Consider the following 18,911-nt stretch of genomic DNA (forward strand, 5'->3'; position numbering starts at 1 on the left):
GGTTTGGGGCCACTACTACTGTAGACACCAGTTGAGTTGATGGCACCAAAAAGTCAATGGCAGATACAGGAATTTAAAACGGATAGGGCCCAGGTAGGGACTTTCAAAGATGGAGGGTATACAGTAGACTACCTCAGCCCCACCATGGTAACTACTGTATGGCACCTCTAGATGGCTGGAAATGGCACTCTCAAACTTTCTCCATTTTTAAATACTTTTCATTTCATTTCATTATTTATTTGGTCATTTACAACAACAACAAAAAAAGCTGAAATTTGGGGAGACCAGGGACAACCAGAGTGAATCAAATCACTGTAGCAAAGCCGGTTTACCCAACCCCAAATTCAGCAACACATTAAAACATCAAACATTACAGCGAATCAAAATACAAAGAAACCTTACGAAGAAAAGAGGATGGCCTTTCTAAAGCTTTTGAAAACTTTATGGGGGAGGGGGGGAAAGAGAAAGGAGAGAGAGATAGGGTGGATAATGAGCACAGCCCAGAATGCAAATTTGTTTTTTTTTAGGTTGTGGTAGATGCCTATTAAATCTGCTATACGTTAAGTCATCTAAAATTTACATTTTTTAATTTGAGCCTTAAAATATCTTTTTGGCTGTTTTCTTTGATTGCTAACTACCGTAAGTTCTTACAAAAAAATTTATTGAAAAAATATACCAAAAAAATTGTATGAGTAATAAGCCTCAACTCTGTTGGATACTGTATATCAAGGCCACCAAAACTGTAATGCAGTATCAGTACCATGGCGACAGAATAATCTCATACCAAGCTCTATGATCCCAGTTCTACTGAATTTCCTGTCACATGGAAATCTCATTTATGGGTCGATCACCTCACTGATTGAAAAAATCAGAGGGGTTAGACATCCGTCATGTCTTTGAAGAGTTATATAGGCCTAGAATCTGAACCACAAATATCAGTTTTTGAAATATTTCTTAGTGGATTCTATTTTATAAAATTTAACTTTCGTTCAAACTTTAAATCACCATCATATCATATGTTGATTTATACTATAAACCTGATGCTGAGTTGGTAATGTTAACTTCTTAACTCGATACCCCGGTATGCTGCTATAGACTACCCCTGTGGTGGATGACGAGAGTTGCTGGGACCCGTATACCAGGTGGTATAGACACGAAGGCACCCTAAGGGGCGATGAAATTCACTGAATGAGCTACTAGTCCACACATTAGGCGCTATGATCATCTTGTTTGATGGATACCACACTATACAAATCGACACTATTATTTATTTATTTGACCAAAAACAGAATACATAATCAAACAACAATAGTCAAGGGTAGTCTATAGTCAAGGGCAGCTTAAGCAAAAATTTACTATAACTCCGAGGAGTCAGATGCCCCTCAGTTACAAATAAGATAAAACACATACAAGAACAAAATAATACACAAATTATAAGATTGTTTATAAACAATACAAAAAATAATAAATAATATTTATTCTTTATAAATAATCCGCTCGATTAGAAATTTCTTATGCATTAAGCTGTTGAACCCCAGTCAACCCTAGAGTTGTAGTTTCTTCAGTCGTACTGTGAAATATCTGGTGAGCTTGTTTAGTACGAACATTGTTCACTCATTATAAAATGACAGAATATTGCTTGCTAATGTTAAGTAGCCTCCGTTACATTGAGTATACACATGATTAGTAATTTTTTAAGTCAAGGATAGATTATTAACATAACAGCAATTAATTATCCTTCAAATTATTTTTTTACCTTGTCATTGGCTGCTGTAACTCCTGTGGGGACACAAAGAATTTAACCTGGAGACTAAATCGATGGGGCGACTTCCCCCTCAGTTGCAGGCGAAGCGGGTTCCTTAGGTTCAGCCAGAGGAGTTCAGACTTCTTGCCACGGAACCGGAGGCCGAAGTAATCCTTCTCAATAATGCCAAGGTCATCACAAACCTGCAAACAAAAGATGTTAGCTTGATAAATCACATGAACAGGTATTCATTAACTCATCTCAATGTTATATAAATTTCTAGGATTAATGAAGTAGAAAAGTTGAACTTCAGTACTTGACAAGTAAAAACTTAAACAATCATACTACTGCCAAGTAATATCATAACACTTAAATTTCAACTGATTTTCTAACCTACTATAAAACATGGCAAGATTAAATTTATGCTACAGTAAATTTATGGTAACTGTACAATGTACCCCAGTTAGACACCATCAAGTATAGAGGTACAAAAATAGACTTCAAGTATGCAAACTTCAATAAGAATTCAATAACAATATTATTATAGTATACATGTATAGTATTAAAATGTTTGAGCCTGTCACTAGTGTTACATTTTTAGCTAAATAATAAACTAAATCATGTTGTGTATCTATCTAAGTTTTAAAACTAATCTAATTCTAAGGTAAAAATACTGCAAAAATTTTAGGCCCTAAAAGGTATTATTTTATTAACCTACACTTGTTTTATTTTTCTTTTTAAATAGTAAACCAACAAATCTATCTGTACCTTTTCTGCAGTAAGTGTTACAATGTAATACCTTCTATAATACATTGAAGTAATAATTATACTGACTGTAGAATATTAATAATTTTCTATGTTTGGAAAGTGTGTAAAAATAAGAACAAAATAACATTTTGAGCCTGAAATCAGCCGAAAAATAAGAACACTGAGCCTGGGCAAAATTTTACTGGTTCTTATTAAAAACAAAAAAAGTGTATCTAGGCTGAAAAAGTGATGAGGGAACGAGGCTTTTTTTTTATTTGTTATTCTGCTAACACCAAACATAACCCCTGGGTTACTTGCTGGTGCGTTAATATTCAAAGTAAAACATGATTGAGATAATACAAACAATATCTACTAACTATGTAATAAAGAAGAATTTAAAAAAAAATTTTTTCCAGTTCCATACTGTAGAAGACATGCATGTAAGGGTAATAAACTAATACTTTTTTTATTGGGCCTTATACTAAATGTACTGTATGATGTGGATAGGGCTTATACTTTTAAATTCTAAATGTATGAGCATTATATGAAAGCTAAATTCAATAAAACATGAATATTAAAACAGGAATTCAAGGTAGTGCAATGTAATTACTATAGTAATTGCAATGGGGAAAAAGCTATTAGCTAATTATTGTACAGTACAACATTTGCCTGAGATGACAGCAATTTGCAGAGGTAGAGAGAACCCCCCAGGCTAAAGGTTCAGCAATTCATGCCTTTAACAGGCATAATACTGATAAAGGAATAGTTATAATAAATTGCATGCTTCAATGCATTACGTTTTGAGGCTAAACAAAGACAATCTTTTATTTTTTAAAAACATTGGATAATTTATAATACAGTACGTGGAGTCTCCAAGTAGAAAAATGAAAATGTTGGACTTTGAATTGATCAATTGTTATTGGATATAATAACAATATTGCTAATTTTAATAACTGGAATCATTTTACTTCATTTTCCTTTGTCATTTACTGCATTTAGAATTTTTAGTCTTAAGTTTTGTTGACTTCGTATTATATATATTTACTTTTAATGGAAAAGGGTCACTAAGGGGATTGACATGTTCATTTTGTCCGTCATTTCGCTTTTATTGAGGCATCATTTAATATCATACTTTGATAAGGGTGGGTGTTGGATGGGGGTGGCCTTGTCAATTGCTTGAGTGATGTTTACTCAAAATTGTTTTTAAGACTTTGTTTTTTTGCCATTTATCTCATGTTTACTTTAATTTTTGGATGCACCTTTATCATGTAAAAAGTTTCAAAAGTGTAGTTTCCGAATAAATTATTATTATTTTATTCTATTATAACCTACAGTATTCTAGTACTACACAGTAGTAAAACATACTGAGTAATACTGTAGGCCTATTTCCTTCACTTCATATAGTAAAGTACTTCACATACATCTATTATTACAATGTAAACATTACTGAAAGCATTCTAGTGCAGTTACTGTTGATTCACACTATGAAACCTGGTTGTTGTCTGGAGAATCGTATCTTTATTATGGATGATGATGATGATGATGTTCGTGTTGGTGGAAAGGATGAATATGAATATATTTATGGTAATGATGAGGATGATGATTATGATGATGACAATGACAATGACGATGATGCTGATGACCAAAACAAAAATCATGGTGGTGATGGTGATGACGACAGCACTGGAATTTTGATTTATTAGATATAAGCAGAACAACATCACAAAACTGGAAAAACAGAATACAGAGAAACACAAATGAGAAAACAAGCACGTCATCAATGCCGATATCTGGGACAACACTCTAAATCCCAACACAGGATTTATTTCCAGAAGGGTCCCAATATACACAAAACAGACGACACTAAAAAAAAATAAAAAAATAAAAAAAACCAACTTGGAATCAAATATTTAAAAAATCAACAATGACTGTGAAGATGGGGACAATGAAATATGGATATCAGAATGATGGTAATAATGAAGGACATGAAGACACAGCGGCGGTGACAACAACAACAATGACTTATTTAATTTTCTACCAATATACAGTAGCCTAACCTTTGAAAGCATTACATCACACATACCAATATATAAGTAAGGTTAAACAATCCTATATATTTAAAATAACAGTATCTTATTGTAAAAAGTATTGTGATACTGTAGTAAAATATGTAAAATAATGACTCATTTAAAGGAAATTAAACAAAAATAAACAATGTAATATACTCCAAATAATGAATAATCAACTAATTACAGATAGCTTCACTTTAAAAATAGCTTTGATACTAATAAGTAAGTAGCATTTTGTGGACAGAAGGCCTATTGATATCAATATAAATTTGATGATTGTTTTTATAATCGAATGTTACAAAAGCAGTCAATATTCTATCATTGTTCTATGTCCTTCTACTTGTTATTTCAATCAGTAATGGTCAGCTGTTATGGATTTTCAAATTTGAATCTAAAACAAACACTATCATGATTCATTATTATTATTATAAATACAGTAGAATTATGGTAAGAAAAAATTATACTAACAGGGAATTAAAAAACATTCAATAATTCTTTCAAATTATCTTACAACTGTACTTCTGATATTATTACTTAAGTACTAGTAGCATTCACAATGATTTGTTTAATTTATTGCTTGCCAGCCCCTTTAGGTAAATTCTAGAGTGGCAAAAATGCAAAAAAAAAGCGAGGAAAAATAAAGAAAAAACCCTCAAATTACCTGTATATTATACATACTGTATTGCATCAATTTATTCAAGATGATACTGGTGGTATTTGGTTTTGCATGCCTTTTCCTACTGCATGCGAAAGGAAGAACCTTTTTGTTTAGTCTCATTAAAACTGTTTTGAATGCACATAATCAAAGTGATGAGTGCAGCTGATATGAAAGTACTGGCCAATAAATCCAACTGATATTAAGCCCACTTCTCCCCTGTGGAGATTACAGTAAATGTCTTTAATTTCCATGAAGCGCATTCCATTGTCAAAACTGAAGGTGTTAGACAAATCAGGGAGGTGATGATCTAAACCATTCATCAGGATCAATGTACCCATAAGACACTGGTGAAGTACTCTATTTGTATTAATACCAATTCACAGTTAATTAATCCTTAAACAAAAGCTCTAGATCTTAATGAACTTTGATGATAAAATAGGTGAGTTTAAGTGTAGGCCTACATAAGCCTGGTTCACGTCGAACTTTATCTAGATATACCCGTCTTGAAACATGATACGATAATCCCCTAATTGCGTTCGATGCCAAGTTAGAGCCAGATAAACAGCCAGCCAGTTTCAGGCCATTGATGTCACACGGTGGAAAGGCTTATTTAATAAAACATCTACTGTATTTTACGAACCTCTAGTACCAAGTGGTATTCGTTAAAAAAAAATTGTAAACTACTGTAGAGAAAGTGTGAGTTTCCACTACCTAACCTAGCCGACCAGTGCAGCTGGTCGGCTTTATTTTGTCATCGTAACCATGTGTGCTCATTTTAACGACTGGCGTTGGTGGTAGTTCGTTGAAACTGAATTAATAGCGACTATTATAGCAGAAATGGAAAAGATTGAATTGTCAATAAATAAATACAACAAATCTGATTTTATTATTAAGAAAAATATACATTATCACTTTGAAAAATGTACGCAATTGGACTTTTAACGTTATTACTTGGTCGATGATGCAAAGGTCACTGGTAATATCGACTATTCGTAAAACGGACGTTTGCTTGGTTTTTACCCATAATATTACAAGTAATTTCTGAAAACCAGACTAATGAGACTACTTCGATGCTGTTGCTAGCATTGTTGGAGTACGTTGTTGCCAGCCAGAAGATGATATGGTGGTACAATACAACAACGCGGGCTTAGATGCCTACGTTACGTAATCATGTCCTTGTAATCCGAGCCGACTTTACCGTTAAGCAAGTTAATTTACCGTTATTCTAGTAAAGTTAAGTCACTTAACTTAAGTCACTTAAGCCTTTTATCTAGCTATAATTGAGTGGTTCACGTCGAACTTTTAACTAGTTAACTGGATGTATATCTAGATAAAAGTTCGACGTGAACCAAGCTATAGTGCATTCTGTACCTTACCTGTACATTACTTAAATTGCAAGCACTATGGATTAAGCAACTGGAAAGTGTAATGTGTGTGTGTGCGTGTGTGTGTGTATGTGGGGGGGGGGTCCATGAGAGGTAGATTCTGTAATTATTCTGCTTTACTAATTTCATTAAGTTTCAATAAATTCCTTACAATAAAATTCACATTCACTAAAAATACTGTAAAAATTATACAGACAGATGGGAGCATACTGTAGACACGAGGTCCATCAACTAACACAATTAATAAATTGCTAATAAAAGTTCATTAAAAACAAACTTTGAAACCATACATTCTCTAGAGTCCAATCTACACTCAAAATCAAGATCTTGTTTTTGGCTAAAAAAGTCCCATTCTTTGTGAAGATACTGCATTAAAAATCAAAGTTTGCTGTTAAGCACTTAGTCACAGACTCCATTGTTTATTAGAGTACATTTGGTGTGGGCCTACAGCAAAATGAATTTGAGGTCCCATGTGTATTTCTTCAGTTGAATGAACCACTGCTCATCCCTACAGTTAGGTAAGAAATTAGAAAATACAGGCCAAGTTTTATTTTATTACTTGGAATTTCAGGCAGAGCGAATGTCAAAATTCAGTCACCTAACTGCAGACAATAAACAATCAACCTGTCCATCATGACTACAGGGCTGTTGAAACATATCCAATAATATTGCTTGGACCAGAAGTTACCCCCCTCCCACCTTTTGTTTGCAACAAATCGTGTCAAGAGTTCTTGTCTATGGCAAGAAGTTCTCCAACCAATTATAAAGAAAGATCAATATGAACATTGTTGGTAGTACATTTGGTGTGGGCCTACAGCAAAATGAATTTGAGGTCCCATGTGTATTTCTTCAGTTGAATGAACCACTGCTCATCCCTACAGTTTGGTAAGAAATTAGAAAATACAGGCCAAGTTTTATTTTATTACTTGGAATTTCAGGCAGAGCGAATGTCAAAATTCAGTCACCTAACTGCAGACAATAAACAATCAACCTGTCCATCATGACTACAGGGCTGTTGAAACATATCCAATAATATTGTTTGGACCAGAAGTTACCACCCTCCCACCTTTTGTTTGCAACAAATCGTGTCAAGAGTTCTTGTCTATGGCAAGAAGTTCTCCAACCAATTATAAAGAAAGATCAATATGAACATTGTTGGTGTGACTGTGAACCTGAAAATGGCATTGTTTACTTGTGAATGGCAACTGTGCTGGGTCATCGCTTTAGCGACATGCTACTTTACTAGGGGTCATACACCTGACAGAGAACGTGTTGTTATTCAATAGCGACTCATGGTGTTTCAAGATTTAAATAACTTGACTTTACTGAGTTGCACAATTTTACTTGGAAGACGTTTTCTCCAAACAGTTCAATTCACAATGAGCGAGAATTGTTTTTGTTTTTAACTTCTTTTTTTTCACAACTTGACAAAAAATTTAATTAATGTAGTCCAAAATAGACATACAATTATAGACATTTGATACTATAAATTATTAGTTGTCTGCAACTTCCCTTTTTGTTGTTTATTTTGGATTGCTAAGTTAATTTGGGGTTGTTTTTTTCCGTAGCAATTTCATTTATACAAACTCATTGCTTTACTTGAAATTTTGCATTATGCCATTCATTTTTGGTCAATTACTTAATTGAATTGTCTAGTTAAACAGAATTTCTTGTTTCTTTTGAACGCATCGTCATTTGGCGTGTGCCACCGTTATAAAAGTGTATGTTTAAATAAATTATTATTTTTATTATCATCATCATCATATCATTAATATTAATATTTATTATGATCATCATATCATTAATTATTGTCATTATCATTGTCACTGGCCCATTTTATCAAATACTAGCTACAAATATTAATTAAATTTTCATTTAATTCGAAAGTTTTATTTTCTCTAGAACATGCCTTGTTTATATTTTAGAGTTCATCTGTAATTTCCAGCTTAACTTTGTAAGTTACAGTAATTATATACAGGTTGATGAACTACAAAATTTATCATATAGTACATCACTAGTTATGGAAATGAGAATTTGCCACCTGATAAACAGTCACACAATACTGACTTCTCAATGGGTCTTAACTGATACGTCATATGATATTATAACTGCGCAACAGGGAGAATTTTCAAGTTGCTGGGATTAAAGTGGTTATGGAACTCATTATATGGTCTGTAAGCTGCTAGGCCTCTCAAGGTTTCTGTCAGTGTTCTGTTTTCAAGTCAAAAAGCGACGTCCGTCAGTAAGCAGCGATCACAGTGGATTGAGTATTACATGGTGTGGAACTAAAAACCTAATGCTTACTGTAGAACAGATTGCCTTTTCACAAAAACACTTTCACAAATCCTATGGATTTATTTTCTTGTTCCATTCATGGAGGTCAATTAGGGTACATTACCAGGGCAGACAAGAAACAATTTCTTATATTTTGATTTAGAACAATAGTACACTGTCATTGGTCACTTTTAGATGTTGTTGAAATGACTTTTTAATGGTCATGGCTCAGATATAGGCATAGGCTAGTGGTGGTTCTTGATTTTCAAATATTTATCACATGTTTAAACACGTGTACACACGACAACAGAATGAATGAGAATGTACTGTACACATGCGCAATTCGGTTTGACCAAAAAAAAATAATGCACTTAAAAAATGACTTTATTGACTCGACAGTTACTGTACACTACATCCTTATTCCATCAGGTCAGCATTTATTGTCATCCATATTTAATTACTTCATAAGGTGTAATGAACATTGTTCTACTAGATAATAGAGTGAATCAATCTTGTCTAATGACCTTTTCATGGAAGCAGGTCAGTGCATCATGCAACGTCCCACTTTACGTTCTCGGATAAGAAAACTGCTCTTGCTACATAGAATCAAAAGGACATAGTACCATCATTTAGACCATTGAGGATTTTTACCTGTTTGCCATTACAATAGGATAATTCAATGGGGTTTTGGTAAAAAAAAATATACCCTTTAAATATAAAGACAACTGAAGAAAATTAACAAATTGAGATAAAATTTAAACTAAGTTGGTTAGGATTAACAATAAAAACAAGTAATCTTCAGCAGTGGTGGATGTACTGTTGGGGATGCACATGCCCCCCAAAATAATTGTGGCCCCCCCCCCCTACTATTTTGCACTCAATCGAGATTTGTGTACGGTAGCCTACGATTCCTAATATTTACAGTATCTATTTCATAGTTTTTACCTTTTTTTGATAGTCACTTCAAAGCCTAAACAACTTTAACTGCCAAAAAGCATACAGTAATCTGCACTATGCCAATCTTTGATGTGTGACTGCAACTTTGACTAGTTTACCAGCTTTTTAATAGGTTTAACTAGCACAGTTAACCGGTTTATATGGAGACATAGTAACTGGTTTAAATATAGGTATATGAATAAGTAGCAACATGCTCTGATGAAAATCCAATATCACATCAGTCATCAATAACATTCAACCTACAGTGTTTAACTTTAAATGAAATCCATTGATTACCGCTATGCTTCAAAATGCCTATTGATTCTGTAGCATTGATGAGAATTTACAAACAGGTTTAAATGCCTGAAATGCAGTATGAGAATCGTAGACAATTTACAGAACGCATGCCAGTGGGCAGATGACATTTGTTTTTTCAAATGTAATTAGTTAATCGGGAGTCAGTCTGTCCAGTAAAGTCATACAAATATAACACTGTGACTTGCCGTTAGTCATCATTCTTCAAAGTATACAAATCAGTGCATTTCTTGTTAAATTTTAAAAAATGTTTGTATAATCACATGAGAGAATTACGTTATTTTCTGGCAAGAAAGAAAAAATGTTTTTAGAATGGCATCATCAACTGTCATCATGATTATGAAACAGAAAATTGATATTTGCATTACCTTCCAAATTGCTATGTGCATAAATTTATTATCATGTATTTATTTAAATTTTTAAGTGGAATTTGTCTGTTATCAACTGCAGCATGGCACGATACTATACTGTGTCACAGTACAGAATTTGCAGATACTTACAATCACCCTGATGGACTACTGTATGTACTAATAGCAAAGTCAAAAAAACAATTATAAAATAATATATGAACTTAATATTGTATTTTCCTTTAATGAAAAATGTAATTCTACTGTCTTAAGAATGATGTTGCTTCCATAAGATTTGTTTACAGTCATTTAAGGGGGCGTTTGTTTATTCGAGGAAAAAATAAGCGCTTTAGACCGTTCATTCGAGGCAGGAGTTTATTCCAAATAAGGCTCTAGAGAGGCATTTACTGTATATCAAGGGGGTAAATATAGTATTATATCATTTTGAGCTCTAGTAAAGTTGATAAAAAGCACCATGGTGGGTAATTACAACCTACAGTACGCCTCTTAATATGTGTCCTAATACTTCATTATACTGAAATGCTTGTGCATATAAATTGAATCTTTCCTATATAAATTTAACTTTCTCACTCATCCATCAAAAAATGCAGGACTACTGCACTGTAGGCATAGCACGTAATAGTTCAAATGTCCTTTAAGATTCCTAAAAATCTTGAGCCTAGCAATTCCATCGATTCCATTCTATTTTTTATTTCGATTTTATATAATGTCATAATTCATCAAATAAAGCTTACCATAATTTTAATAAATTTACTTCTTCTTAATGTAAAAACTAACATACATTTATAATTTACCAAAAAAAAGTTGATGTGCCCAAGCATAGTCATATTTGGAAATCAGGTTTAGTTGGCTGGCAATTTTGAATATTTTGGTAGCTGAGGATGCTGGTGCTTCTTCCTGGTCGGCTTGATGGTTCTACATAGACTTGGAAAAGATGTTAACCAGCACAAAATTTATCTTGTAAAGTTTTGTCTACACTATCAAATTTTATGTGACAAAAAAATGTGATGTGCCCATATATGTGTACGATAACATCATATCACATACTATCAAATTGTATCAAAAAAAGTTGAACGTGTTTAAAAGAGAACTAGCAAAATGATTTTTTGTGTTAAAGAGGATTTTTTATATGCCATTAATAATAGAATCAACCTTAAAATCGTTTTTTGGCTTTTTTTTTATGAAGTTATAGGCGATTATATACGATTTTACCATGACGTCACTGGCGAAAAAGGACTTGGTATGCACGCTCCTTAACACTCCTAGGACAGGATGAAAGGTTTCTCCTCAAAACGCCTACAGCAGTACGAGCACCGATTGTTATATCCTGCACACATAGACTTAGCCAGCAACCCGTCCAGCCAACAATTATTTAGGATGGTCACTTTCACTGTGATGATTTGGACGGCTTGGCCTAATCACCTCGGCCTAGCCTAATTGGGCCTGGTCTACCTTTAGCAAATTCTTTATATTCTTCAAATCTATCGACTGTTACATTAAACTAAATCTAAATTATAATTACGTTTGATAAAAATTACCTTTATTGATTGAATGTACGTTGTTTTCATACAATATTCGGTGGGGATTCCCAAAAAAGTAAGGCTTAACCATTGCCTACCAGTGAAAAGTTCACTTACTGTACAAACACGCGTTGTGTTAAAAACATTTATATCCCGCTGGAAAATGGACGGTTCTGAGTCGCCCACAACGCCTGCATGTGGCTCTGCAAATACAATACAGTACTTGAGATTCGGTTCCCGAACATAATATTGTTGCGTATGTAACTCTCTGGTTATAATTAATTCATGAAATACTGTAAAGAAGATTTGTTGTTAACGTCACAAGATAAATTTTATTAGTCAACAAAATACAGTAGGTTTAGGCCTTTTTCTTGATTCAAAGGACCTAGAGTAGAATTTACACTAGACTAAAGCAAGAGATGAAGATGCATCTGCATAGTCTAGAAAAATTATGTGCTGAGTAACCATACTGTAGCCGTGTGCAATCTAAGTCTATAACTGAAATACCTTTATGATAGCTAATTCAAAACTATTCCTTTGAAGACAAAATTCCAAAATTTAAACATCTTTAAATGCCCTCTGAAGATCATAATTTTCTATTTTTTCCTTATGTTTGGGAGGGGGTGTGGCCCGCCCATTGGCTCATTGCCACGCCCACTGGCTTCCATTTTGGACGGCCTATTTCGTTTTTCTGTTTAAACTCCTGCCTGCACATGAATTCTGATGTGATGCAGGTTTTCAGTTTTTTTTTCCGCAGTAGGCCTATATAATAAATCCAGATGGTCTTTCCTGTCTAGGTGTCTGTTGATGGTGTTTGTGTTTTGGAGGCCTGATTCGGTAATGTTTTGCCCATGTTATAGGTACAGTATGCTTTTACGGGTTTTGTTTTGAATGTAATTCAAAGAAACTCACACTTAGAGGAGGTACAGAAGCACATTGCCATTTTTTGACCCAACTGAAAACTTTTCGTAGATCATTTTAAATGAAGTTAAATCTGATCATTAGACCGTTTGATTTCTGCGTATAAAACATTTTATGCTACTAGAAACTCTTTAGTATAAATTGTACGCACCTATTTTATGTCATCTGACAAAAAAATAGGTATAAGAAAAAAATAATAAATTGAAAAATAAATATAAATTTAAATCGAACTTGGAGAAATATATGGATGGTCCACAAAGAATCCTGCGCCTGCACTAATATATTTAGAATCAGATGTGAGGTTCTGTGCAGTGTATGCCATACAAACACAAACAAAATTTAGGTCTGGTAGTAGTAGGTAAGCCTCTCTAGGCCTAGGGCCTAGCCTTAGTACACGATTATTTATACAGTAGTGGCTTAAAAAAACTGCCTTGAGATGGGTTTTATTGTGCAAAGCGCTATAAAAATGCATGATCAATGACACTGACCATATTTACCGCTACTGCTACCTTTAGTACTACCATTACCAGTGTAATAAAATTAGTACTAGTCTAGGCCTGGCCCCTCTCTAGGTTAGCTAGAGATACGCCTAGGGCCAGGCATAGCCTAGCTATGCCCTGACGTGTGAATAGGCCTAGGCCTAAGCTACGCTGGCCACTATTCTAGACTCTAGCCTAGGCCTCTAGTAGGAGATCCTGGGGCTTAGCATCTTCATATGCTTAGTTGTATGGGCGGCATGTCAATGACTGTTTACACTGTTTGTTTATAAAGTTCGTGGTTAGGCTAGTAGGTACTTCATCTGAGTGTGTTAACTTACCTTGTCAAACAGGTATTGTCCTGGTGCGTTCTTCGGTACACGGTACTCTCGAATCACGGCTGGGGATTCACTTACAAAACACCACATATTTCACGTTAAATTACCGACTTACGTTCGTCCTGGTACTGATTCCACTAACATAAATTCATAACATTAACTATCACCGAACTAGCAAGACATTCAAATAGAAAAAGAAAATTAATGTATCCGAATTAAAAGTCAAAAGTTCCAACCAACTTCCCTTCTTTCAGCTGACTGCACTACTGCACATACTTTAAAAAATATCTCAGGAGTTGTCAACACAGAGAAATGCATGAGCACTCGAGCGCGACGCTGACGAATGACAACAAAATTTAAGAATTACAGAGGGCGGCAAATATATAATCTTGACCATGGTTTAACATTACAGAGTAATATCTTGAGACCATGGTTTAACATTACAGTTGTAAAAATGTTAATTTAAGACAGCATTATGGGTAGAGCTTACGTATAACTAAAAATATCAATCATGTTCTTATTTTATTACACAAGTATTTATTCATTGCTCAAGATTTCTCAGAAATAAATAGGTAATAAATCGTTGGTTCTAAAGCCACGCGTATTAAAAGAAAACACGTAGACCACCTACACACGTCACGTGTGATGGTCGTGACAAAGGCAAACTTTTAACACAATATATATTATTAGGCCCTATGTATCAATATAAACGCGAGGTAAATTAAATCATGGGGGTGAGGGTGGGGTTGGGTGGCACTACGATTTTTTCTATATGAAGAAAGAATGATTTGCTTGCTTTTTCAGAACGTTACTGTGCGATTTCTATTCCATTGTATTTTCTTTGAGCCAATGCATGCTGTTTTCTTCTTGTTTCCTTAAAATTCTGTTTCACAATATTTCTGATTTTCCTAGCACCTTTTTTCTATTCCCTTTTAGCTTAATGTTATTTTGATTTTAAAATGCAACTTTATTGTTGTTATCTTATCATTGCAACATTCGCAGTTTTGTTGTTATATTTTCTCTCTTTTGAGTACCGTATTGTTTTTTTTTTTATTTGGCCATCTATTTTATGCCTATTTTAAAGTAAATGCCAGTTTGTAATATTTTATTATATATATTATATAGAGTAATTATTAAAGACCACTCAACCACTCTCTATTGTCATTCTGGTCGGTTGAAGACCTATGGTGATAGATCCTTCTCTGTTGCTGCACCAAAGTTGTTGAACAAATTACCAAATTTTGTAAGGACTTCTCCATCTTTGGCCCTTTTTAAATTCCGGTTTAAATCGCATCTTTTCTCACAATTTTAATCTGTTTTGTTCTTGTTGATTTTTTTTTTGTCATGACACTGGGTTTGAAAGCGCATAGAGACATTGTATTGTAATACCGGTATGCGCTATATAAATAAAAGACCATGACAACTTAAGCATTTTTGTAGTAAACTGTAGGTAATCCAGCAAAATCTTCTCGATCAGTTTCTTGTTGTATGTAAATGAATTAATTGATCGTTTCAAATGAGCTATTCAAATTATTGAATTTCAGGAGTTTTCCAGACTTTTTCGACAGAGTATCTTTAAAAGTAGGCCTACTGATAGCATAGCATATGTCTTTAATTATTAAAATGTATTATTTAATCATTGAATCCAGTAGTGTTTATTTTTTCTGACTTCAATCTGTTTTGTTGCCTATTTTAAAGTGAATCTTGCATGCTATATTTATTACATTGAGTGATTTTTGTTGTTGTAATAATTAGGCTTGTGATTTTCGATGCCAATTTGTACAATCAATTAACTAATAAGAGTACGTATTGTAGATTATTATTATTATTATTATTATTATTATTATTATTATTATTAGATTATTATTGATTATTATTAGATTAGTTTTTTCTATTGATTATAAGTTGCTGTAATAGGCCTATTCTATACTTCATCATTTCATCTTGAAAATGACACCTTGAAGGAGTCGAAACGCCGATCTTTTTTTAACGTTATTTTTTTATATTAATTAATTAACTGTCCAGCTTAATGAATTCTACCTATTTTGTAATATGAAACACATAAAATTCAGTCTGTACTGTTATTAAAATTTGAATTAAAGTTAAATTAATAATAATAATTAAAAATAATGAATATAAACGTGTAAGTAAGTAAGTAAGTAAGTAAGTAACTTTATTGCTTCTCTTTTATACCAGAGGCACAGCCGTAAAGACGTGCAACAATAACAAAATCAGTAAAAACTTAATTACTGTGATAAAATATAGTAAGAAAATACTGCGGTAGAACGAAATATAAATAAAAAAAGGGTTTACAAAAATAGTAATAGAGATAAAAATAATTACTAATACTAATAATATAAGTAAGTTGGTTAATACATCACTTATACACACATACATATACATACACATATACACATATTTTGTCGAATATTAAATAATCAACAATTTTAACCCTTTGAACTTTGTATTATTTACATCTTGCGGTACCCTGATCACCCTGAGTTATTCGGACACAATATGCTTTTTTTTTATTACAATCATCACCACCATCACCTCCTAGGCCCTGTACCGCTACCATAGCCATCCATCAACCCAACGCACAACTATCATCACTACCACTGCTGGCACTAGCACTATCGTGATTGGCCTAGCCTAGAGCTACCTTACTTTCACTTTCCAAATGACTTCCTAAATAATCATCATCATCAGTATTTTCTTGTCATAAAGTATCAATTGTAAAGCTTGTTGGCATTTAATGTCAAACTATTCAATATCAATTTGTTTTTTCCAAAAAATCAACACGTATGAGGCTGTCAGAACGACTTGGGAATGATGATGTCACAAAATTATGTCATGTTACTCATACTGGTCAGGTGATTACCCCGAATAACATCACCTGACCTGCAAAGCCAGTATACCGGCTTTTAGGGTTATTGCAGCGTAATTGCACGGCCATTTTTCTGGCTTTCCAGGTTCAAAGGGTTAATAATACAGTGTATAAAATATTACCTCCATAGGGCAGGTGAAAGATCTTTCTACACACAAATAATAATAATTATTTATATAGCGTATTTGCAGATTTCTGTTTAGCCCTTTATATAAAAAGATGATAAATACAATATAAAATATGGAAAATTATACAATGAAAAATTACAAAAATATTACATGGAAAAACTACAAAAATATACTTAATATTATTACATTATTAAAATAATTAAAAATTTGAAAATTCAGTCAAAAAAATATTATAATTACCTAACCAACTAATTATAAAATAATTCCAAATAATTACAATACAGACAATGCAGATCAATTAAAAATGTTAATTCCATATCAACAATATGGAAAGACAACATCAATTATGTAAGGATATATAAAAACTTAAGAAATGATTATACAAATACTTGAAATTTAAATATTTAAATTCATTTCATTTAATGAGCGCCAAGGATATGCCAATCAGCGATCGTAATCACTATCCTTCGTGGCATATCCATTAAACAACAGGGGACTGAATGGACCTGTTCGTCAGGGTAAAACCGGGTAACCCCCTAGACTTCTCGACGGATGTACTGGGTTGTTTAAGTGCACACAAGCCAAATACGTACTCTGGTCCTATACACTTTAAAGTCCTTATCCGAGAAAAATTAGAATTGTTTCACCACTGGAACCATTTGTGAGTGAGCCGTTCGAACCAACGCCCATATTTTACTGTAGCTGAAGGCTACGGTGTACAAATATTCAATTTAGAAACAGTACAAGCAGTGCAAATTGTGATCCTCGAAACTGCTTGGATGGACTAGTTTGTGACCAATAAAGAACTCTTTTGCTCAAATAACCATTCTAACACATGTCAAAAAAAGGTCACATTCTACGATTGATTGGCTAATTTAAAATGTTTAACTAATTACAGAAAATAATTATTGGCTCATCTTCACCTTTGTTGGGTGTGCATCCCTTCATCTTTTAACGGAATTAAATCGCATCATATCTGCTACAGTATATTAACTAAGAAATAGGTTATTAATTTTTTTATGTAATTTGATAAGATGTGTTTTTCTATGAAATTGATTTATGTTTGTGATGCAAACAATCGCTGTAAACAGAGGACGTTCGCTAAGTAAATCAATCAGGTGTTCCTAACACACTGTAATTTGATCTTTGAGTGACATCAGGGTTATTAATAGAAAATGCTTCACTCATAAATTTTGTATAATCTATATGTCAAATTAGTTTTTTTTTTTGCCTTGTCATGCCAGAGAAGGATGGGGGAAAAAGAAAATTATAATTTCGTTTTTTTCCATTAGCTATTTATTTAGTTCAGACTCGGCTAGCCTCAGGTTTTAATTGAAGTCTGATCACTTGGCTCCTCAAAGAACAGAAATATTGAGAGTTACGCGGGTTTAGATTAGTGTTTGTCCATTATATGTTTGTAGTTAGGTTGGGTGATGCTGTACTGTGGCTGCTGCAGGCCCCCGGGGAGGGGGTTCAACCCAAATTTCCGCTTTTTGATTAGAATGAGGACAAAAAAAGAATTATTATTTAGAAAACGTTTCGGGCACTGTAATGTACGTTGTTATGGTTGCAACCTATAGAAATGTTGATATTAGTCTGACTGCCAAGCTGTTTTTTTTTCCCCATATGCCACAGCCTAAAGGGTGCAACCGTAATAACAAGTGCCGTATCTCAAAAGCACTTAAGGTTATCTCTATATTGTGGCTTTCACTGTCATCACAATGACCTTACAGTATTATACATAAAGAACACTTACTGTACATTAAAAGCAGACACAATTACTACATTATGCATAGCATAATTACTGTTACATTATTTGCATTAGAGATATCTGTCCTTTCTTGGGTTTTTGTTCCAGGGGCGGCGCTAGTGGGGGGACCAGGGGTGTGAAGGACACCCCGTCGGTGACCTGGACCCCATGCTTGGCCTCCTGTCGGGGAATTTCTAGCAAGGTCGTTGTGGAAAATGAAATCTCGACTGCCGAAAATGCAATTTAGGTAGGCCTATGCCTTACTAAGCTGTCAAATTTTAGGGATTAAAAACTGTTTAGTGCAAGGAGTGCTACCGTATGTGTGAGGCATTGTACACTATCGCGATAAAAAATACCATAATCAACACAATTTTCTCCCACGGGGAAGGGTGTAC

At 33.7% G+C, this 18,911-nt stretch overlaps 1 protein-coding gene across 1 annotated transcript in view; it reads right to left on the bottom strand.

The window, feature by feature from the left end:
• Positions 1-14,037, bottom strand: part of LOC117114288 (E3 ubiquitin-protein ligase MYLIP-B-like) — a 65,698-nt gene extending 51,661 nt beyond the window's left edge. Inside the window, exons 1-2 of the mRNA XM_033257909.1 lie at positions 13,755-14,037; positions 1,757-1,947 (exon numbers count right to left, since the gene is read on the bottom strand). Of these exons, the coding sequence (XP_033113800.1) occupies positions 1,757-1,947; positions 13,755-13,841 (278 nt within the window). The 5' untranslated portion in view covers positions 13,842-14,037. The remainder of the gene's footprint in view (positions 1-1,756; positions 1,948-13,754) is intronic.
• Between the last annotated feature and the right edge of the window lie 4,874 nt (positions 14,038-18,911).

The sequence above is a fragment of the Anneissia japonica genome, unplaced genomic scaffold (genome assembly GCF_011630105.1).
Source record: "Anneissia japonica isolate Jap-2015-1 unplaced genomic scaffold, ASM1163010v1 scaffold2994_len2133135_cov197, whole genome shotgun sequence".
NCBI lineage: Eukaryota > Metazoa > Echinodermata > Crinoidea > Comatulida > Comatulidae > Anneissia > Anneissia japonica.